At 39.4% G+C, this 24,865-nt stretch overlaps 1 protein-coding gene across 1 annotated transcript in view; it reads left to right on the plus strand.

Annotated features, from left to right (window-relative positions):
• Window positions 1-24,865, plus strand: part of C3H10orf67 (chromosome 3 C10orf67 homolog) — a 110,306-nt gene that overhangs the window by 58,320 nt on the left and 27,121 nt on the right. Inside the window, 3 exon segments of the mRNA XM_057541956.1 lie at window positions 1,711-1,776; window positions 12,152-12,211; window positions 12,849-13,013. Of these exon segments, the coding sequence (XP_057397939.1) occupies window positions 1,711-1,776; window positions 12,152-12,211; window positions 12,849-13,013 (291 nt within the window).

Consider the following 24,865-nt stretch of genomic DNA (forward strand, 5'->3'; position numbering starts at 1 on the left):
GCTAAAACCTTCAGTGGCTTCCCATTGCCTTCAGCATAAAATCAGGCTGCCTCAAAATGTTCTGGGTGATTTTTATGTGCCGGGAGCAGCTAAGCACTTTCACATTTGCTGTATCAAATTCTTTTCAGAAGAACTCTCCAAAGTAGGTTTTATTATCCTAATTTTATAGATGAGAAAACGAAGACCTGAAGCATAGAATTAATTTACCCACACAGCTAGTAAGCAGCAGAGCTCTGATTTGAACCAACCCCTATTCTGCACTTTACACCAGTCTGCCCTCCACTCCTAATTGAGGTGAACAAGCCCCCTCATAATATCACCCTGAATCTCTGTCTCCCTTCATTTCCTGCCGTTCCTGTCTCTATGCACCCTGGGTCCACAAACACCAAACTTTTTCCACTTCCTCCATTACTCCAGGCTTCTCTGTGGTTACTTTGCTGTTTTTATTGCCATTTTCTTTCTCCAACTTGTTGAACTTCTGCAGATCCTTCAAAACCCTTGTCAAATGGCCCTCCTGTGCCATTAACACCAGGTATAGCAGAACTTGTTATAATTACGGTTGCCAGGTTATGTGGATTTTTATGCTTTTGGACTACCTGAAGATTTGACTTATTAACCTTTTTTCTTATGTATTACAGTCATTTTTTTCACAGTGCTCTCCTAGCATACTGTAGGTGCTCCAGGGAAGGGATCTGTTTAACTTCATTTCCCTACCTCCACAGCCGAACAAAATGTCTGGCATCTGAAAGGTGTTCCATACATGTTTATTAAATTAATGAATATATGAATTAATTGAATTGAATGGATGTCAAAACCAAGGGTTGAATTTTGTCAGTGTATATACTACATGCAAATTGCAAATGATCATTTAAAATACTGAGGTGGGGCTTCCCTGGTGGCACAGTGGTTAAGAATCCGCCTGCCAATGCAGGGGACATAGGTTCGAGCCCTGGTCCAGGAAGATCCCACATGCTGCAGAGCAACTAAGCCCGTGCACCACAACTACTGAGCCTGTGCTCTAGAGCCCGCAAGCCACAAATACTGAGCCTGCGTGCTGCAACTACTGAAGCCCGTGCGCCCCGTGCTCCACAACAAGAGAAGCCACCACAATGAGAAGCCCATGCAACGCAACGAAGAGTAGCCCCCGCTCACCGCAACTAGAGAAAGCACGCATGCAGCAATGAAGACCCAATGCAGCCAAAAATAAATAAAGTAAAATACATTTATAAAAAATAAAAATACAAAAAGTAAAATACTGAGGCAAGTCAAGTTGGTACAAAGGCGCTGCAGTATATGCTTTGATGGCTATTTTCAATTGTTATGAATATGGCTTGATATGCATATAAATATAGCACCAAAACCTAAAATAAGAGAAATGGTTCATATAATGAGTTAAGCAAAATTGCTCTTTTTGATAGAGTAGGACTTGCTTTATTATGCATTGAGTCACATTTTTGGGGGGGTGGAGTGAGAAAGGTTGTAAATAAATTGGCATTTTTATATATGTTTTGCTTGCTTATATAATAAAAATAATTATATAGTAGTATATCATTATTACATGGTAATCTGTGGACATTTAATTTTTGCTTTGATCATATTGGGATCCATTTTTCTCACATTTAGAATCAAAATGTTTCGCTAAATTTCACTGAGGAGGAATCTTGAGTGTTTTCTTACCTTTAATCAAAATGTAATATTCTTCTCTTTCAGCTAATCAATGGCAGAGACAAATTAATATGTGAGCTTGATTTTGAAAAATCATTAGTGCAAGAAATGGTAAGGGGATTTACATTATTTCTTAATAAATTTGAATCCAGGAACTTAATAATGAAAGTTTTATAAACTTTATTTGTAACTGTTTACGGTGAACTCTTCATTTCACCTTTATCCATAATCTAAATGCATGCATAATTATAAACATTTTTTAATGATTGTTTTGGAGAAAACAATTTGAGTAGTTCTTTAATAAATATACTTACTATGTAGAAGAGTCTTATACAAGAAAGAGTATTAACAATTTAAAGCAGTGTACAAAATTTTTGTATTTTATTATAGGGATTAAAAAAAACAGATATGAGAGCCCAGTATTTTGAAGGATTTACTATTTTTAGTTACAAATTGCCATAAGTGACAACAAAAAAGAGCCCAGCCAGATATTTTGGCATTCTGTGTTAGTCTCATAAGAAAACACTGCCTTTTTATGTTCTTTTAAGCGAACTTTCCAGACGGCTGGTCTTTTATTTTATCAGTTGACTACCCGCCCCCCCCCCCAGGCTCCCCGACTTCACCCACCCCCCCCCCACCCCCCGTCCAGCTCATGGTGTCGTACTTTGGCTTTCAACTGATCACCACTACTATGTCTTTGTTACAGTAAACTGACTGTGTTTATTATAATCAGAAATAAAACACAGCTTGACTTGCGTTCTAAATGTGCTTGAAAAGAATATGATACTGTTTAGAAGAGAAAAGGTTGTTCATAGGAAATCAACACCACTTCAGATATTGAAACATTCCCTTTTTAACAGCTTGTCACACTTTGTGCCAAGTCATGACTGTTTCCCTAACTCTGTTTTGTTACTCTCAGCACCATGTGTTTTGGGTGCCTTGTCATAGAAATTAATGCAAAACAATGCTCTGGGACTACAATAAAGCCTTCTATGAAACCAACTTGGGAATGCAGGCCAGGAAAAAAATTATGGTTAGCTATCCACAGAAACCATGTGTTAACAAATGTGTTATTTTGAACTCTTTACTTTCAAATCCCTGGCATATAAAAGTCATCTCCATGAACTGAGTATACTTCGTGGATTTCTGCCCCACCCCCTTCCTCTTCTGTCATTCCCCCTGGTCCAGGAGTTGCTTCTGAAAACAAACAACTAAATGTGCACATTGTCATTAAAATACAAAGTGTTTTTATAGAGTGGGAAGCAGATGTTAAACTGTCAGTTCCTTAGCAGTATTAGAGAAGAAATTAAACTACTCCATCAGTGAGTTCGTGCCTATGCTAGGAACAGACTCCACCGTTTGTGAATTACTTTGCCGCTTTATTTGAACCGTCAGCGGTTAACTGGTGCTATTATATTGCCCACGGGGAACCAATCATGTTTTATTTTGCTGTTTAGTAGTTGAGCACCACGCTTGTTGCCAAGCAGCAAGATCTTGCATCGCAAACCTCACGACAGCACAAGAGCCTTTAGCGTGTTCAGAGCTGGTCTGGTGGCTCATATTTTCAGTAGAAGGAGTGTACTTAAGGTTCTTCTTAGGACTGGGTTTCCATGGCATAACTTTGGGCCCAACAAGATCACTATTTGGCACCCCCCTTCCCCCCACCAAGGGATTCTGTTATTCACTTGGAAGGGAGGCTGGCTTTGTGGCTATTAGGGCTTTCTTTGTTGCTACAGTGCTTTTTTCCAGAAATGGAGATTTGTGATTGTGGCCAGATGGAGGAGAGGGAGAAGGTGGAGTTGACCAGAGTCACTTTGTAAAAATTAAAAGACGCGCTCCCTGAAGGGTTTTTGTTCCATGCTTGTCTATTACTGTTTTCAATACAGTTTATTTTCTGGCCTATTTAGAGCCTAGTTTAGAAAGTCAAAGAGGTTGTAGTAAAAAGGCAGAATCAGTAAGTATAGGTAAGCAATAAAGTATGGAACGATGCACCCTTAGTTAGTTTAAGGAGAAGCATATGAAATAATTTTGAATCTTTCTGTGATTCCTACGCTTGGTGGCTTTCATTTATCCTTTTTTTTTTTTTTTGGTCAAATTGAGATATAATTGCCATATAACATCGTATTAGTTTCAGGTATACAGCATAATGATTTGATACATGCGTATATTGCAAAATCATCACCACAATATGTCTAGTTAGTTAATATCCATCATCACGTGAAGTTACAGTTTTTTTCTTTTTCCTTTTGGCTGTGCAACACAGCTTGCGGCAGTGAAAGCGTGGATTCCTAACCACTGCACCTCCAGGGAATGCTTGTCATAATTTTTTTCCTATCATGGGAACTTTTAAGATTTAGTCTCTTAGCAGCTTTCAAATATACGATACAGTGTTGTTAACTACAGTCATGGTGCTGTACATTACGTCCCCAGGACTTACTTATCTTATGACTGGAAGTTTGTACCTTTTGACCACCTTCACCCATTTTGGTCCCACCTCTACCCCCTGCCTCAGGCAACCACCAATCTGTTCTCTGTATCCATGAGTTTTTTGTTATTGTTTTTTAAGATTCCACATATATGAGATCATACAGTATTTGTCTTTGTCTGTCTGACTTATTTCACTTAGCATAATGCCCTCCAGGTCCATCCATGTTGTCTCAAATGGCAAGATTGCCTCGTTTTTATGGCTGGATCATATTTCATTGTATAAATATACCACATCTTCTTTATCCATTCATCCATTGATGGACTTTTAGGTTGCTTTCATGTCTTGGCTATTGTAAATAACGCTTCAATGAACATGGGATGCATATATCTTTTCAAGATAGTGTTTTGATTCCTTTGGATAAATACCCAAAAGTGGAATCATATGGTAGTTCCATTTTTAATTTTTTGAGAAACATGTGTATTGTTTTACATACCGGCTGCACCAATTTATATTCCCACCAACAAGTGCACAAGGGTTCCTTTTTCTCCACATCCTTGACAACACTTGTTACCTCTTGTCTTTTCAGTGACACCCCATTCTAACAAGTGGGAGGTGATCTCTCATTGTGGTTTTGATTTGTATTTTCCTGAGGATTAGTGATGTTGAGCACCTTTTTATGTACCTGTTGGCCATTTGAACATCTTCTTTGGAAAAATGTCTACTCAGATCATCTGCCCATTTTTTAATTGGATTATTTGGGTTTTTGCTATTGAGTTGTATGAGATCATTATGTATTTTGGATATTAACCCCTTATCACATATATGATTTCCATATATTTTCTCCCATTCTGTAGGTTGCCTTTTCATTTTGTTGATTATTTCTTTTGCTGTGCAGAAGTTTTTTAGTTTGATGCAGTCCCAAATTGTTTATTTCTTATTTTGTTACTTGTGCTTTAGGTGTCATATCCAAAAAAAAAAATCATTGTCAAGACCCATGTCAAGAAGCTTTTTCCCTATGTTTTCGTCTAGTTTTATGGTTTCCTGTCTTACATTTAAGTCCCTCATCCATTCTGGGTTAATTTTATGAGTGGTGTAAGATGGGGGTCTAGTTTCATTCTTTTATATGTGACTGTTCAATTTTCCCAGCACCATTTATTGAAGAGACTATCTTTTCTCCATTGAGTATTCTTGGCTGCCATGTCAAATATTAGTTGACCATATTCTTGATTCTGTTCCATTGGTCTACGTCTCTGTTTTTAATGCTAGTACCATACTGTTTTGACTCTGTAGGTTTATAATATAGTTTGAAATCAAGAAGTATGATTCCTCCAGCTTTATTCTTCTTTCTCAGGATTGCTTTGGTTTTTTGGGAACTTTGTGGCTACATATAATTTTTAGGATTGTTTTTTCTACTTCTGTAAAAAGTGCCACTGGAATCTTGATAGGGATTATATTGACTCTATAGATGGCTTTGAGTAGTATGGACATTTTAACAATATTAATTCTCCCAATCCATGAACATGAAGTTTCTTTCCATTTATTTGTATGTTCTTTGATTTCTTTCATCAGTGTCTTCATCAGTTTTCAGTGTAGAGATTATTCACCCCCCTGGTTACATTTATCCCTAAATATTTTATTGCTTTCAGTGATATTATAAATGGGATCATTTTCTTTTTACTCTCACAGATAATTCGTTGTTAGTGTATAGAAATGCTACTGATTTTTATATGTAGATTTTGTAACCTGAACTTTCATTGATTGTGAAGCTAACAAAAAAGGGGGTCCTTATCAGAAAACTACCATAATTGAATTCTTACCCTTAACTAATTTTCTATCTACTTCATCCCAGTGCACCTTATTTCTAGGAACAATCCAGACTTGAGATAGAAAGGAGTTACAAAGGTTGTTCTAGCCTCTCATTCCGAGGGCACAGCACTGAGTTATCTTTGCAGTGGGCTTTGATCCCATTACTGGTTTCCTTGTTGCCTGAGTTTCCTCTGAGCCATGCTTCAAGTCTGTCCAGTTCTATTACATGTAACATGCCAGCATTTGGCCATTCAGCTAGAAAACTGATATTTTGGTAACCCAGACATTTACTCTAATAAAATACATGTCTGAATTTCTGTGCCTAGGAACCATCACACATTTCCAGTGGGAATAGATAAATCCATGAGCCAAGGGGAGTGTCTTTAGTGGTTATCCTATGTCCCGCCATGGTATGTTGGCTCTGGGGTCAGATAACTTGTCTCTTTAGTTCCTGGGTCTTCCAATCAAGATAGACTTATTCAAGGAGCCTCATCTGCACCTAAACCTGATTTAAGTAATGAGATCCTGACTTCAAGCAGATGCTGTTATAGAATGAGATTTTTTGAGGCCTTGGATGAGGATGAATGTATTTTGCATGTGGGAAAAATATAAAACGTTGGAGCCAGGGGGCAGATAGATGTAGAAAAAGCATTTGAGAAAGTCCAATATACATTTATGATAAAAGCTCTCAGCAAACTGGGAATAGAAGGAAACCTTCTAAAGCTGATAATGTACATCTACAAAACATAACCATTAGTACATTTGATAGTGAAAGCCTAAATGTTTTAAGTCTAAGATCAGAAAATGAGACAAGACTCTCTGTTCTTATCACTTCCACTAGACATTGTTTTTTAGGTCCTAGCCAGTATAATATGCAAGAAAAAGAAATAAATGGCATCCAGATTAGAAAGGAAAAAGTAGAACTGTTTTTATTCCCAGATAACCATGATCATTTATATAGGAAATTCTAAGGAATCTACAAAAAAACTACTAGAATTAATAAGTGAATTTAGCAAGGTTACAAAGACCAAAATAATGCATTTCTATGTACTAACAATGAACAATCAAAAATTGAAATTTTAAAAAACTCCAGTTGTGATAACATAAAAATATGAAATGGTTATGGATAAATTTGACAGAATATGTACAAAACCATACAAAACACTGCTGAGAGAAACCGAAGACTTAACTAGATGGAGAAACATACCACGTTTGTGATTCAGAAGATGCATGTTATTAATCTGTCAGTTATCTCTAAATTGATTTATAGATACAATACAAACCCAATCAAAATCCCAGCAGGCTTTTTTTTTTTTAATCAACAAGCTCCTCTACAATGTATATGGAAATTCATGGACCTTGAATAGTTAAAACAATTTTGAAAAAGAACAAGCTGGAGAAAGCACTCACACAACCTGAATTCAGCACTTACTTTAAAGGCACAGTAGTCAAGATAAAGTGATACTGGCACATGGATAAACATATAGATTGATGGAAAAGAATAGAAAGCCAAGAAGTAGACCCTTTGGGTCATATATGATGAACTGATTTCTAACAAAGGCGCCAAGGCAATTCAAGCAGGAAAGGATGATCCTTTCAACAAGTGGTGCTGGAATAATTGGATAGCTATAGGCAAAAAATCATCCTCAACCCTTGCCTCATACCTCATATAACAATTTACTTGAGATGAATCATAAATCTAAATGTAATAGCTAAACCCACAAATTAATAGAATAAGGCACAAGAAAGGATCTTAGTGACATCAGGTTTGGCAGAGATTTCTTTAAATAGTGTAAACCGCATTTCATCAAAATTAAAAACTTTTGCTCTTCAGAATGTTAAAAGAAAACTGAAAAGGCAAGCTACAGTGTTGGAAAAAAATATTTGCAAAACATACCTAACAAAAGATTTGCATCTAGACTACATAAAGTGGTCTTACAATTCAGTAACACGGTCAACAGCCCAATTTTTTAAATGGGCAAACAATCTGAACAGACACTTCACTAAAGAAGACGTATGGCTGGCGAACTATGACATGAACAGATGCTCGGCATCATTAATCTTTAGGGAAATACAAATTAAAATCTCAGTGAGATATTATCACTCACTATATACTCACTAAAATGACTAAAATGTCAAAATCTGACCGCATCAAGTGCTGTCAAAAGTGAGGAACACCTAGAACTCTCATTTACTGCTGGTGAGAATGTAAAATATCCAGCCACTTTAGAAAATATTTAAATTTAAATACTTTTTAAAATTTATATCTATACTTATCATGTGATCTGGCTATTCCACTCCTAATTATTTATCTGAGATAAGTAAAAATGTATATTCACACAAAGACTTGTATGTAAATGTTCATAGCAGAAATAACCCTGATGTCTATTAATAGGTGAATGGGTAAATAAGTTGTACCTTATCTACCCGGTGGAATACTACTCAGAGATAAAAAGAAATGGATCGTTTTTATACACAGCAACAAGGATGAATCTCAGAAATATTATGTTGAGTGAAAGGAGCCAGACAAAATAAAGAATACCTTTGTACGGTTCAACTTACTTTAAATTCTTGTAAATGCAAACTAATGTATAGTGACAGAAAGCAGATCAATGGTTGCCTGGTGATGAGGCAGGATTGGCTTACAAAGAGGCATAAGGAAACTTTTGGGAGTGGTGGGTATGTTCATTATCTTGACTGTAGTGATGATTTCACAAGTCATAGAGTTGACAAAGTATGAGTACCCACAAAATATAAATATGCCCTAAAATCAATTTAATAAAAGATATACTATCCACTAGAAACATAGGCAAAGAGTTGAAAAGTGGGAATTCAGATGAGGAACCTACAAAAATATATCCAATCTCATTAACAATAAGTGAAACAGAGTAAAACCATGAAGAAATAGTATTGCTCACACCAGATTGATTGTTTAAAAACAAAAATAAAAGGCTTACAGTACTAAGTGTTGACAAAGTTGTGAAGCAATGGGAACTTTCATAACTTTCAAAAGGTAGTAGAACTAATTTTGACAATTGTTTGGCAAATTTTCTACTAATGTTTAAGATGAGGATACCTTAGAATGACTCACAGAAGAGAGACATTTTCAAGAATGTTCAGGGCAGCATTGTTGGTAATAGCCCCAAATTGGAAACAATTCAAATGTCCATCTAAAATAGAGAAAATTAAATTAGTTGCGGAATAACTTACAGTGACATGTAACAATATGGATGAATCTCATGAACAATATTAGGCTCAAGCTGCAAAATTCAAAAGAATGCATAAAGTTTTAAAAGGATTGGGCAAAAGCTATTAATGTAATTCCCCACACAATCAGATTACAGGAGAAAAATTATATGATATTCTGAGTTGATGCATGCAAATTCTTTGAGAAAAAATAACATCCAATCTTATGCACACACAGATGTGCACATACACACTGCTGTCCCATGAGAAGTAGGAGGAAGTTCTTTACCTTGCTAAAGAGTAAAACCTACAGCAAACAGACTTTTTGGTGAAACACAGGAAGCATTCTCTTTAAAATCAGTACAAGGTAAGGTTGCCTAATACCATTTTTTAGTTATTTTGGAAATTCTGGCCAGTGTAGTAGAATAAGAAAAAAGACAGCAAGAGGTATGAAGAGTAGAATGGAAAAAAACAAGACTGTTATTATTCAAAGAGGATGCAATTGTCCACTTAGCCAACCTCCCAAAACACTAAAGACAAATTATTTAAATTAACAAGATTGCTGGATATAAGATCAACATTCTAAAATCAATTGGATTTCTCAATCAAAAATTAGGAGAAATTATAATTTATAAAAATTTATAATTAAATAGCAAAGTTTATAAAGGGCTCATAAATAAATCTCATAAAAATTTGTAAAAATCTCCATGGAAAATAATTATAAAACCTATTGGGACTTCCCTGGCAGTCCAGTGGTTAAGACTTCGCCTTCCAATGCAAGAGGTGCGGGTTTGATCCCTGGCTGGGGAGCTAAGATCCCACATGCCTCATGGCCAAAAAACTAAAACATAAAACAGAAGCAATATTAACAAATGCAATAAAGACTTAAAAAAAAACTTACTGACTGGGATTAATAAAGACTTTAAAAAAAACTTAAGGGGATTACAAAAACTAAATAAATGGAGAGCTATAACTTAGTCGCCATAGGCAAACTAGATTATCTTAGAGATAATAGTTCTCACCAAACTGATCTCTATATTCAATAAAATTCCAACCAAAATTACTACAAGGTTTTTCATGGAATTGACAAGCTTATTTTAAAATTAATATGGAAGAACAAGAGTCAAGAATAGCTAGGAAACAAAGTGAAATAATGACATGATGGAGTAGGGAGTGATTTCTCCTGTAAGCTATTAATATAAATTTAAGGTAATTAGGACATCATGGTACTGGGCCAGGGACAGACCATTGGGAGAAAATAGAGAACCCAGGAGCAGAACCAGACATACGTAAATACTCAGTATATATCAGTATCACAGATCAGTGTAAATAGGGTGGAATTTTCACTAAAGATGCTTGACAATTGATTCAACAATTGCATAAAATGAAACTGGCTCCTTACCTCACATGATACATATCCATTTTGTATGGATTAAGTATTCAAATATAAAGGGAAAACAGTCTTTTAAAATTTTAGGGAACAAATCATATGAGCTCCAAGTAGAAATTATTGCCTAAACAAGACACAAAATAAGGCATAAAAGGAAAGTTAAAAATTTCAACCCCACAAAAATTAAGGGCCCCTTTTCATCAGAAGACCCCCTCAAAGAAAGTTTAAAATCTAGCCACCAATTTGGCAAAGATATTCACACCATTTTTGTATTCACAAAGCTGTTTTCAGGAATACGTGAATAACTCCTTCAAGTCAATAAGAAAAAAACCACCCAATAGAAAAATGGGCAAAAGTTTTTAACAGGCCCTTCACAAAAGAGGAAACTCAATGGCCAATGACCATTGATTTAAAATGTGCTTGATTTCATTAATAATATAACAGTACCAAGTGTTGGTGAGAATGTGGAGTAGAGAATTCTCATAAACTGCTGGGGACTATGTATATTGTTACAAAAACTTTGGAAAACAAATTTGGGTTATCTTCTGAAGCTGATCATTCTCTTAACATATGCCCCAAAGTTCCGCTCCTAGGCATATAATGTCACATAGAAGATCCCTAGCACATGTGCCTGGGGGAACAGGTACAGGAATATTCAAAGCCGTATTATGTATAAAAGAAAAAAATTAGAATTTCCCAAATGTTCATTGACAGCGAATGGATTAATAAGTTATGCTCTACTCATACACTTGAATACTATACAGCAGCCAATATGAATGAACCACTTCCAGTATCAACATGGGTTAATCTCAGAAACTATGGAACAAACAAGTTGAGGAAGAACACATACTTTATGATTTTTAAACAAGGTTTAAAAATAAGCAAAACTAAGTTTGTATATTGTTTAAGGATACCAATGGGGTAAAAAGATAAGTCTATAAAAGCGACAAAAAATTATCAAGAAAATAAAAGGGAATCCCGAGCACAAAATTCAGAATAGTGGTTACCTGGTTGGGAGGGTGGTGATCATGGGACACTTACAATTACACAGGGAGATTCAACACTGTAGCTATTGTTCTCTTTCTCAAGTCGGATGGTCATATTTTTATTATTTCTAACTAACATTTGCACTGCTTCCTTTTTTGGTATATATAAAAAAAAATTTTTTTAATTGAAGCATTTAATTAATTTTTTCCCCAGCCTTACGGCTTGTGGGAATCTTAGTTCCCCGACCAGGGATTGAACCCGCCCCCTGCCCCCCACAGTGGAAGCTCAGAGTCCTAACCACTAGACCCCCAGGGAATTCCCTAATTGAAGCATTTTAGAAACCCACTTTCTGCTAGAACCTAAATGCTTGATGGCAAGGTTTATGTATTATTTATTCTAAGAGCCTAGTGCAGTGCCTGGTACACAATAATGTTAATAAAATAAATACACATAAGCAAACAATTGCATGTTTTCCTATAATCTCTATTATAAAGTACTTTTTTTTCTGGGTACAAATTTATTTTCTCTTCTAATTTACATTCAATAGTATAATTTATATTCCTATAATAGTTTGGGCAGTGAAATGGTTTAAAATGCCACTCTTTCATTGCTTAAGGGAAGTTTACCAAAAATTCTCTTTCTTAATCTTTGCAAATGATAACAAATGACACGGGTCTTTAATTTCACAGGTTAATAAACAGAAAGAGGACCTTGAAATGAGAAGAAAGTTTGACGCCATAGTCGCCAAGGTTTGCATTTAAGTTCTCTTTTTTTTTTTTTTCTTTTATTCTGTTCATTTCTTATTTGGGCATCTGGGTTGAAGAACCTATACACACCTTCCCGAGGCTTTTCACTTTCCCACATCCGAGTTTGAAGGAGAAAACACTTCAAAGTGAGGCAAGATGTGTGCATGGGAGGCGAGGGACTGGTGGGTGAGAGTGGAAGGTGTCACTGGTGTCCCGACCCCCGGGCTCAGTGCCCTGGCCCTTCGGACTCCTGTCCCGTCGCTCCTGCCTGCTGGCCCCCCGACGCCTACCTCCACCTCCGTACAAATATGATACACACCTCAAGCTACCACCTCACCTCACTCCACCAAGACCCCACTTTCCAGGTGCTTCCAGAAAACACTGATCTCTTGGTATGTTTTTCTTAGTACACGAGCATCAGCGGGAGGAATGGAAAATCGGGCCTCACCTGCAAATTAAATCAGGCAGGGGCGGGGGTGCTGGGGGCCCGGGGATGGTGGGACCGGGAGCAAGAGGAGATCCAGGCCCTTTGGGACTGCGCTTCTAGCTCAGGAGAGGAGGACAAGGGAGGAGAAGAGAGGGAGGCGAATCGGAAGCGTGTATAGTGAGAATCACAGAGCTGGCTCTTTTTCTGTGCCAGAGCCCCAGAGACATCAAGGGGAAGGAAACCACATTGTCCCCGTGGCCCTCACAGCCCGGGAGTGCAGGCGCTCCGAGGCCACATTCTTCCTCCATCGTTTCATTGCTTCCAAAGGCCGAAAGAGTCAAGAGTCCAAAGAAGGCTTCAAAGGAAGAGCAGCCTACGGTAAGACCCACACACAGGACCACAAGCCGGGACACCTTCACCTGCAAACCGTCTCAGACCCCCAATTCCCCCTGCTCCCTCTGCGTGCATCTGGGCAGAGGGCTCTGGCTGCTCTTCCCCTCACCGAGGCGTCCTCATCAGGCCCCTTACCTTACCCAGGAGGATGCCACCGTTGTCCTGAGCCTGGTGGTTTATTTGGCTTAGTCACCATGGCTTCGTGGATCTCTATTAAATTAGCAACACAGAGAAGCCACATTCCAAGTGCTTTCTAGGGTGTATAATCTCTAACTCATGACTGCCCAGTATCTATCAGAGGCTTCCTGGAGACTCCCTGAAAGACGTGCAGTTGGAAAGTCCATTTGCTCATGGATTATTCTTTTTTTTTTTTAATTAATTAATTTTTATTTATTTATTTTTGGCTGTGTTGGGTCTTCATTGCCGCACGCGGACTTTCTCAAGTTGTGGCGAGCAGGGGCTACTCTTCGTTGCAGTGCGTGGGCTTCTCATTGTGGTGGCTTCTCTTGTTGTGGAGCACGGGCTCTAGGCGTGTGGGCTTCAGTAGTTGTGGCACACGGGCTTCAGTAGTTGTGGCACACGGGCTTCAGTAGTTGTAGCACGTGGGCTCAGTAGTTGTGGCTCGCGGGCTCTAGAGCACAGGCTCAGTAGTTGTGGCGCACGGGCTTAGTTTCTCCGCGGCATGTGGGATCTTCCTGGACCAGGGCTCGAACCCGTGTCCCCTGCATTGGTAGGCGTATTCTTAACCACTGCGCCACCAGGGAAGCCCTGCTCATGGACTATTCTAAATCAACCATGGACTAGCTTGTACTATCAGAGACATACATCCATGAATTATATGCTAGTAATCTCCTTACCCCCAGATAATCAGAATTGCTTCTACTGGGCCTACGGCAGTGCCATTGGTCTATATTAAAGGGCATATCAAGAAGTAGGTCTGTGATGTTCATCTCAATGTTGGCTTATTGTGTGGACTGTACAGAGACACTGCTCACTGCATTACCCAATACCGCCCTTTAAAATGATCCTGGGGGGAACTTTCTTCTGAGCTTAGTTATGGGAATAGTCGCATTTCTCTGAATAATCGATCTATCTTGTGGGCCCTGTGAATCGTGCAACCGGTCAAAGCTCCTTTTCCACGTTGATGTTTAGAAAGCTTAGAGGCTGATGGGTGACACATATGGCCAAGGTACAGCACTTCCTGGAAAGAGTCTGTCCACTAGCACCTTTTGGTTTCCCAGACTCTTTTGTCTTGTTTCTACGTGTCCCCGTGTTCTTCCTCCTTCTCCCCCAGGGGGCAGAATCTACCTCTCCAACACTCAGGGCAGGAGAACATAGCAGAATCATGCTCGCTGTGTCATCCTTGCTCCAAACGGGGGCAGGAAAAGGTATAGCCCTCTCTCGCTCACTCACCAGGCAGATGGCTCACCACTCGAACCCACCACTTTCTCTCCTTTCGTAGGAGAAAGAGGGAAGTAGAGCATCAGGTAGAGGGAGGCCGGGGTGTTAATACTGGTGGCAGTCACTCCACTTGGAAGGAAACCCCAGGACTTGAGAAAAAGCATTCTCCTCTAAGAGTGCTTCCACTTTGCAGAGAGTTAGGAAGTATCAACAACTGGAATTTCCTGAGGAGGAGAAGGACATTTGGGGAATGCGGCACACGACTGACCAATGACTGGGTTCTAGAAGTAAGATTTTTAGAATCCAGATCTGGGAAGTATTTGCGGGGGGGAGCGGGGGGAGGAGGCCCACAACAAAGCAAGAAAACAAAAAGCAACCCCCCTGGGCTGAGTATGCGGGGCTGCCTGCTGACCTGGGGCGGGGGGCCCAGCCTTACTGGGCGAGGGGCTGTAGTCCAAGCCTGGGACTTAGGGAGCCTGCAGCCGAGGCGGTGTCCTGTTCCATAAACCTCTGTCAGCTGCCTTGAAATCCGGGTGTGTGCCAGGGGTCTGTGTCTGAGGCTCTGAGATGATGGCGGGAGCATTGCAGAGTGGGGTTGGAGACGGGGACAGGGCAACCCCTTTCCTACAGCAAACCCAGGGCCCTAACTAAATCCTAGAATTGCAGACTAGAAACTCCAAAGTCCCGAATTTACCCATCAAAATTGGGCTTCCAAAGTCCCAACTACAAGGGGCAGAAATACCACTGTTCCTCCCCTACAGGAAAGACACCAAGAAGGGGAGACAAAGGCAGACAGCGTCTCTGAGAAGGTGTCATTTCAGTAGGGTTTTCTCCTAGTGTCACAGTCTCTCCTTCTGACCGTAATGACTGTTATCTAGATGTTTCCGAAGCTTAAGAGTACATTTTGTCAGCTGGGAGACTCGGAAGTTAATGTGTAACAATAAGTAAAAATTGGACTGGGGGAGGGGAGAGATGACATAAGCTGGAGTTTACATTTTCATAGGAATTGACTCGATTTTAAAGGGAAATATATTTTTCTAGCTCACCGTTATTACTCTCATATACACTTTTGTTAATAATGATCCTATTATAATGAGCGCTCCCTTCCATCACCTCCCCATGTGGTGTATTCTTCATTGTAGATTAGCTCTCTCTAGATGCACTCTGGTTATCATTTTCCTGTTTCTCTCCTTTAAATATTTTATTATATTGAGGTAGTTGGACTTCTTAAAAATTGTCTTTAAAGGGTTTTGTCATCTTGACCACGTGTAAATGACCAAACGGAGAGCTTGCTGCAGGAACTTTTTACATCAGTCATTTACCTTATCTAATTAATCATACTTATTTTTTGAAATCTGTGTCATTCGGTGGGAACAGCACACGTGCTTCACCCAGCGGCGCACACAGTGATAAACTGAGTGTTCAACCAGTCTGAAAAGCACAATAGGAACATTGCTGTGTGATTTCTATTTATGAAAGATTTCACAACATGAAATTTGTATTTGGACAGCGTTTTTGTGTAAAGTTTATTTTTTGATAGCTGTAAAACATTTCAAATATTGAGGTTTCACAGAACAAGGTTAACTTGGATTCCCAGGTTTCCCTCCCACAGCCCCCGCTCCAGGGTAATTAGTTAATTAAGGCTGCACCCAGTAAATGCTTCCCTGGAAGACTTCTGAGCTTCCATGGGGTCACCTGTCTGCGCTGATGGAACATATGGTGCGTGCTTAGATCTGCAGAAAGCATCGGGACCCTTCCGTGTGGGAAATGGGACAAGGGACAAAGTCAGTTGTATCCCATTCTTAAAGTTCATTCAATACAAAGCAATTTGGACATCAGAAAAAACTTTAATAAAAACTCTAGAACGTTGTTCTTTAAACATTCAAGAATTGCAAGGTGAAGTACTTGCAATAGTTTTGCAAGTATGACCATAGTCACCCTGCAAGCTAGTAATTTTTTAAAAATTATTATTACTATGGGATATGGAATTATTATGGGTGTAGAGTATTATAGGCAAGGTGGGTGAAAGGAAGATCTTTCCCATTCCTCTCCTGTACATCCCTTTTATTTGATTGAGCTGCCCGTGAAGTTGAAAATAAACTCCATCAGAGAAGAAAATCATATAACCTGTTCATTGTTTCATTATTTCGTTATTTTTCCCCTGGGCTTGGCTTGGTAAAGCAGGCAGTTCATAGTTCTGCAGAGCTGTGTGAAAAAGCCAGCATTTTGCTCATTGTTGACCTGGCAGCCCAGGGTGGTGGAGTAATACAGAGCTAGGACAGTCCTGGACACGTGTACGGTTGTATGGTCTTCAGGGGCTGTCAAAGGATATTTACTGTATTTTGAAAGATTATGTTGACATAAAAGAATTTTCCTTATCGTACTGGATCTTTGTTTCCTAATGGGAGTAGCTTTTTTTTTTTTTTGGCTGTGCCGTGCGGCTTGCCAGGGTCACAGCAGTGAAAGCACTGAGTCCTAACCACTGGACCGCCAGGGAATTCCTGAATAGGAATAACTTTAAAATGTAGAGATAATTGAAATCATACACAACAATTACTTGTTTTTTATTTTAAAATCAAATTTGTCATTTGCCGCTAAAGTGAATGCATCTTTAGATTCTGCTGTCAGAGACCAAAACGGAAAAATCTGAGTAATACCATACTTAAAATTCAACTGAAAGGTGGCATTGACTTTCTGTATTATTCTACTCTAAGTAGTTTGATGATAAATAAGTACTTTCAGTATATTTGGGACTGAAAATATTTTAGTGAAAATAATATCCAACATTTGTTCCACGAATGAAAAATGGTTTTTGTTAAAAATCACTTGAAAGGTTTTATGCTTTGTCTTCTTGTTTATTTTTGCTGGGGAGCAATAATAACATTTTACTTGTAGAGTTCGTGATATTTTAGTATGATTTCATTTAAGGGCTTAAGATTGTTGTGGAAATCAGGAAAAGCAGAGATTAGTATCAATTTCTATTCTTCCCTGGACACTCTGAGCCATAGGGCAGATGCTAGGTCCTGACCACAGGTAATGTCACCTGGGTGGTAACAGAGGCATTGTCATTCAGGAGCCCACAGGGCAGCCACCTGACCCCTCACTGCATGGTGTGCTGTATTCCATTTACCTGGGTTTCAGCTGTGGCTTTCTTTCCAGTTCTCCCTGGGAATTGGGGCCAGTCTTGAACACCGGGTCATTTGCCAGAGTCCTGACACTGCCGGGACTTGGGTCTCACCCGCTGAACATTTGACATGCTGCCACCCATCCTAACTGCCATCATTGCATGTACTAGTTCTGCTGTGAATTCTATTACAAACTCACTGTCATAGAACAGCTTTAATACCGACGTTCACCACTGTCAACCTGAGGTAGCTACACCCCACTGGATGCTGGCATTGGACTATCAGCCACCCTCTTCGGGTCCAGCTCTTCCAACTTGTCAGTTTCTCCAGCCCTGACCTCTTCAGGTTTCTCCTCAAATCCTAGGGATTAGTTTATGTAAATTACAACATATTTCAATTCCCCTTTCTTTAGGAATGTATTTTTGTGGAGGGTGGTACTTAGACTTTTCTTCATGTAATGCCTCAGTTGTAGTCTCCATTCATTCATCAAAAAACTGAACTAATTAAAGGAAAGCTATTTGTTTCCCCTTATTCACCTATTATATATTACTGCTAACTTGCATTTCTGATCAACCTTAGATAACCAAGGATAGCTCACTGAATTGATTTTATGCCAGCCAAATCTGAAGAGTTCTTATGTTTTGGTAGCCTATGCAGCCTTATTAGGGAATCAGGGTATACTGATTTTTAGGCTTTTAAAAAATCTTGACTATAGCCTGAGGATCTCCTTCACTATTTTCTATGTGGGAGACATTCTTCTGTTGACTATATGAATATATATATATATCTCCCCAGAATAGAATAAGGAGTTACCTATAACCAGTGCCATGAAGTCTTATGGAGTCCAGTTAATCCAATGGCTGAAAGCATATGGTGAACCCATACTGTGTTTCGTGCCACCAGAACTGATAGACATGAGCCTGAACGTCTTAGAGAGTAATTCTGGTGGTCTTTCTCTCTAGTTGAATATATGCAAGTGGATTCTGATTAAGATTCATAACATTTCTGTCTGGTTTACATTAAATAAGGCATAAGCGTATTTTAAAGGTAAATTTTATACTTAAATTAGAAAGATTTCAATAGTTTTGGATTCTTATACAACCACTGGAATAGCTAGGAGAACATCTATTAGGAAAGCAACAAAAAAAAGATTTCAAACTGAAGCACCCAAGCAGCTGGTTGATAAGAGATCAGTAAGAAGTCATTGCAATTTGTAGGAACCCCTGGAACTCTCCCACCAAATAGCTTAGTCTTCAGCAGTAAAGATAGTGTTTAAGAGTTCTCCAGAAAGTCACTGTGCAACTCATATTTGTCCATTCATCTTGCTCCAAATGCCTTTGGATGATCTTTTCCAATGTGTCCATCAAAAGTACAGTTCTTTGGAGTTTCTAACATGTTATAGTCTTCAGAAAATTATAATTTAATATAGATATTTTCATGTAACAAAAATGGATATAATTTGCCATGGCAAGATTTGCATTTGACACCTTCATTTATGCCATTTCTGGAGCTTTTATTTTTTTTATATATCTAAGTTTCTGTCTGGTATCATCTTCTTTCTTCCTGAAGAACTTCCTTTTGCAGTGATTATAGTGCAGATCTGCTGGCAACAAATTCTCTCAGCTTTTGCTTGTCTGAAAAAAACTTTATTTTGCCTGTATTTTTGACAGATTTTTTTCTGAGTATGGAAGCCTGGGTTGACAGTTTCTTTTCTTTAATACTTTGAAGATGTCACTCCCTTATCTTTTGTCTTGCATAGTTTCAGACAAAAAGTCTACTGTGTATTTTAACTTTGTTTCTCTGTCTGTAATGTGTCTTTTACTTTGGAATGCCTTTAGAAGTTTCTCTTTCTCTTTGCTTTTCAACAGTTAGACTATAATGTGTTTTGGAGTGTTTGTTGTTCCTCTCTCTTTCTTTCTCTCTGTCCTGATGGACTTTCTTGAATTTGGGGTTTGGTGTCTTTCATTAACTCCTTACTGTTATCTTTAATTATGTCTCTTGCCCTATTCTCTCTCCCTTCTCCTTCTGAGATTCTGATTACACATATGTTAGACCATTTGATATTGTCCCCAAATTCTTGGATATTCCGATCATTGATTTTAAACGACTTTTTCCTCTTTGTGTTTCAGTTTGGGGTATTTTTTTGACCTACCTTCAAATTTACTAATTGTTTTCCTCAGCTGTATTGATTAATCAAAGAAATTAATTTCTTCATCTTTTTAAAAAATTTCTAATATTTACATTTGACTTTTTTTTACATTTTCCAAATCTCTGCTGAAATTATCTATTTATTGTTTATCATCTGTATTGTTCACTTTTTCTCCTAGGTTCTTTAACATTTTAAGTATAGTTAAAGTCCTCATCTGATAGTTCCATGATCCATGGGTTATCTTTGAATCTGATTCTGTTGATTGCTTTGTCTCCTGACAATAGCTTCTTTTCCTTTTTGTCTGTCTCATAATTTTCGATTGAATATCAGTCATCATGTGTAGAATAGTAGAGACTGAAATAAACAGTGTTCACACCTGGAAATGGCATGCCTCTTCCTGTAACAGACTGTTATTGTAAGCGGTAGAGCCAATCTAGCCAAAAGTTGAATTGAGTTTGGTTGTCGCTATGGTTCCTTTTAGTGGGCCACAACCTTGATATTCTTGCAGTGGGTGTGTGCTTAGAATGGGAATGAGAGTAACAGAGTGCTTTTCTCTGTGTGCTGCCCCACCTTTAGCTTTCAGCAGAACTATCCACCTGTGCCACCAAGCAAGTCTGTCACTATGCTCTTATGCCTTCCTCGGTAATAGACTGCTATTGCTTGGTACTTCACAAGTGAGGGCAGAGAGAGTTCTCTGTTGTTCTAAAGCAAACTTACTCTTTGGGAAGTGCTGTGTGCCTGTGTCTCAGAGGTGGGCTCTCTCAGGATTCCTGCCCCTCCTCCCTGTGGCAGTCTACCTCCACCTTGTATCTGAAGTTGACCTTGGGCAGGAGTTACCTGTTTCTTCTGCAATAGGAAACCTCCACTTGGTATTAGTACAGACTCTAAGGCCTAGTACAATTACTGACGCCTCACCCAGGAGAGGAAAAATCTTCCTTTATTTGCCCCCTTGCCATACTATGCCTTCACCTATGCCCTGTGAGCAAGAGGCTTTGCTGCCCTCCCCAGCAGTTCAAAGCTTTCCTTCCTAGGAAACAAAGCCCTAAGAGAAGGGGATGGGGCTTGATGCCTGACACTTTTCCACTGATCACCTTCTTTGAGTCTGACTATCCAGAGAGTTTGCTTTCCCTCTCCTAGAGGCTTAAGACTTTTGCTTCTTAGGGTAGAAGGTGCTTTTCTCTTAGCAGCAGCTGGTCCTCTCTTCAAGCCTGCAAAATCCACAAGTCTCCTGCCCTGCTCTGCCCTCAGCTTTTCTCATGAGCATCTTGTGGGGGATGGAGACAAAAGCTGTGAGTGAGTGTGAACTCACCTTTTAACACGTGCTCCCAGCTACTTCAGACTGCTCTGCTAACCCATACTTGCTCCTCACTACTTTGTATTTTAGCTCATTTTTCTCACCTGCTTGTGTTGCAACTGGCATGGTGCTCCTTCTACTGTGGCTGAGGCTGTGCATGTGTCTCCTCTCTCCTTGGAGGGGCTCGCTGCTCTTTGGAATTCAGTTACCTGGTTGTGACCTCAGTTCTCAGATGGGTTCAAGAAAAGTTGTGATTTTGTAGTGTATCTGGATTTGTCTTGTTGTTAGTATGGGAGTGACATTATTTGCATCCTATGAGGGAGCCAAATACATATTTACCATTTTCGCCACTTTATTTTTTTTAAATTAATTTATTTTATTTATTTATATTTGGCTGTGTTGGGTCTTCACACGGGCTTTCTCTAGTTGTGGCGAGTGGGGGCTACTCTTCATTGCGGTGCGCGGGCTTCTCATTGTGGTGGCTTCTCTGTTGTGGAGCATGGGCTCTAGGCACATGGGCTTCAGTAGTTGTGGCACACAGGCTCAGTAGTTGTGGCTTGCGGGCTCTAGAGCGCAGGCTCAGTAGTTGTGGCGCACAGGTCCAGTTGCTGCATGGCATGTGGGATCTTCCCAGACCAGGGATCCAACCTGTGTCCCCTGCATTGGCAGGCGGATTCTTAACCACTGCGCCACTGGGGAAGCCCTCTTAATTATTCTTTATAAAACAGATTCATACTTATTATACAAAATTTGCTCAGTAAAGATAAATGTCAAAAGAAGAAAGTAGGGAGCTCCCTGGTTGCCTAGTGGTTAGGATTCTGGGCTTCACTGCCGTGGCCTGGGTTCAATCCCTGGTTGGGGAACTGAGATCCTGCAAGCCACACGGCTGTTCAGTGCCACTGAATATATATATATAATCAATTATGTACAGTATTTCACTCCACAGAAGTAGCACAATTCCCTTAAGCAATCTCTATCAATTTACTAGTGCCTTCTTAAGTTTTTGTTTCTATTCTTTTGTTATTATGAACAATGGCTTTATCATCTTTAATAGAGACCTTACCTTCATGGAAGAGTTTTGATTACAAAGTTTTTAGACTGGATAGTCTGATAAAAGATGTATATGCTGCTTCTACATACCCGACTTCCTGCAATGAGCATGAAGTCTAGGGTGATCTGGAGCCAGGTGAAGAGGCCAGCCCACATAGACTTTTGTGTCCCTCTGGGCCTTTGAGAAGATGTGCTTGAGGTTTGCGTATAAACTAGATCAGCCTGGTTTCTGTAGGGCTTTGGAGCCGGGTCATCTGTCAAGAGGTTTCACAAGCCCTGGCAGACATGGAGTGGCACCCTTGGGGCACATCAAATAAGGACTCTTGTCTATTTTTGAAAGAATTTTGAAATTGAATTCTAATAATTTTGTTAGAAGAAAATTCACCAATGATATATGGAGGTAGATGTTCTGTTTTGCCTTCTGGCTTACACAGTGATCAGTGCCTGACTGCGTACAACCTCCTAGTCTATCCTCAGCGTTCTCAATTCTTAAGTCTCTTCTTTCCAGACTGTAAGCACACAGGCTGCTTCTCCTCTCTTCCTATGGTTGCATCACTCTCCCCTCCCCACCCACCACCATGCCAACTACCACCCGCTGGCACATTACTGGTATTCACAATTAGCTGTTTGCTTAGAAGGTAATCAGAAAAAAAAATGATAATATGGAAGTCAAGATTAATGAAATTTTAGGGACAGAAGATCATCTTTCTTCATGAGTTAGAAACATTGTTTTGATAGAAATATATTTGGTGGTTTAAAGGAGAGACTCAAGGAGGCATTAAACCCAGAAGGAATGGCCCAAGTTTCAGAAGAGGGATGTTTGTGGAAATTGGGAGAAATGAAGGAATGTGATGAGTCTTTGATTGACAAGAAAAGGAGAAAGAGGATATGATAAGGAATCTGGTTGATCATATGACAGTTAATAAACATAATTGCACTCCTGTTATTACAAACCTTGGCTGTTGATTCCAAATTTAGATTATATTTGTTAAATGTTGGGTGTTTTTTTAACATGTTTTAAGTGCTTAAACTGGGAAACAAATTTAAGAATCATAATTCTTAAATTTCTGTTGTAAATAAAGCTTATTTCTTAATTTTATAGATTTTTAGCTATAAATATATATACAAATTCAAAAAAAAGAGAGAGATTTATAATGAATTATGTCTAGTCACAATGTTCGATTATGTTTGTAATTATTTAATTTACATTTTCCTACTTAGGAAGTTATCTCCTTTTCTATTACCACTCATTTTCACCTCTATCTACTGTTTAGCAGTCCAGTGTTTGCACCTGTCAATGAAGTAGCCACATAAAGACCAGCACATGTATTCCAGAGAAAATGGAACGCCAGCAGCTGGCAAAACAAAATGACAGTTTAATGTGGACAGAGCCAGGATTGAATATAACGTGCTGTAGCGGGAGTTGAAAGTTCAACTCAAACTGGAGAGCAAACACTCTAGTCTACATGTGGTGCTTTTTTTTTAATGAAAAGAGAAGCTATCTTTGTCATTGTCAGAGTATTGTTTTGGGGAGAGATTGAATAATTATTTGCTTTACAGAAGATATGGTTTAGCACGGTTTTATCTCTAGTTATTACAGAGTTGATCATTATATGAGAGTTAGGAAAAAGGAGCCTTGAAAATTGGAACTAATTTTTACTGTATGCAAATTTAAACACAGAATCTGTTTTTTCTTTTTTAAATTTTTAATTTAATTTTATTTATTTATTATTTTTGGCTGCGTTGGGTCTTTGTTGCTGCACGCGGGCTTTCTCTAGTTGCGGCAAGCGGGGGCTACTCTTCGTTGCAGTGCGTGGGCTTCTCGTTGTGGTGGCTTCTCTTGTTGCGGAGCATGGGCTCTAGGTGCACGGACTTCAGTAGTTGTGGCACGCGGGCTCAGTAGTTGTGGCTCGTGGGCTCAGTAGTTGTGGCTCGCAGGCTCTAGAGCGCAGGCTCAGTAGTTGTGGCGCACGGGCTTAGTTGCTCCGCGACATGTAGGATCTTCCCGGACCAGCGATCGAACACGTGTCCCCTGCATTGGCAGGCGGATTCTTAACCACTGCCCCACCAGGGAAGTCCCAGAATCCTTTTTTTTAAAAATAAACTTTCAATTACTGATATGACTTCAGGCAGAGTGAAGTAAATACATACAAATGTCTTTCTAAGTGGAAACTTATTTTGTTTTGCCAGTTTGTTTTCCTAACTTTCTGTGGATTCGTTTTTAAAATTTGGGTTAGTTTATTCTCATTAACATATGGGCAAGTGCCCTCCAAAGCTTGGGGCTCTTACTCCCATGATTTCCTTGGTCTACTGTTAACCAAATGGCAGTGAATTCACTGTGTAATCCTCATGTCCTGGTCAGAGAGGCAGTTCAAGCGGATTGTGCTCTTTGAGAACAAACAGGTTGAGGGAGCCCCAAAAGTGCATGCCTCCCATGACTTGGGTGACCCCCAAGTATTCGAAGCCAAGGAAGGCTAATGATAACCAGGATTTTCACTGTTTTGTTAAATAGGTGTTGCTAGGCCTCAGGCTTTGTTTTTGGCTAACTTCCTGCCACATGGGCCTTGGGGAGACTGAGTCACTGTGCTGGTGGTTGTAGGTGGTAGGTTTCTCTAGGAAGGTGTGCAGACAACCAAGGGAACAATAATCTGGGTAGTTCTAGGACCACCAGAAAGCTCCTCAGGACTGAGGGGACTGATGGAGTAGGAGTTAGAGTTTAGTGAACTAAGGTAAGAGCAATGGGTTAGGGTCCAAGTTCAGGATTAAGTCCGTGCTGAAAATTCTCCTATCAGCCAGGGGATAATCAGGAATTATCAAC

This window comes from Balaenoptera acutorostrata, chromosome 3 (genome assembly GCF_949987535.1).
Source record: "Balaenoptera acutorostrata chromosome 3, mBalAcu1.1, whole genome shotgun sequence".
Lineage (NCBI taxonomy): Eukaryota > Metazoa > Chordata > Mammalia > Artiodactyla > Balaenopteridae > Balaenoptera > Balaenoptera acutorostrata.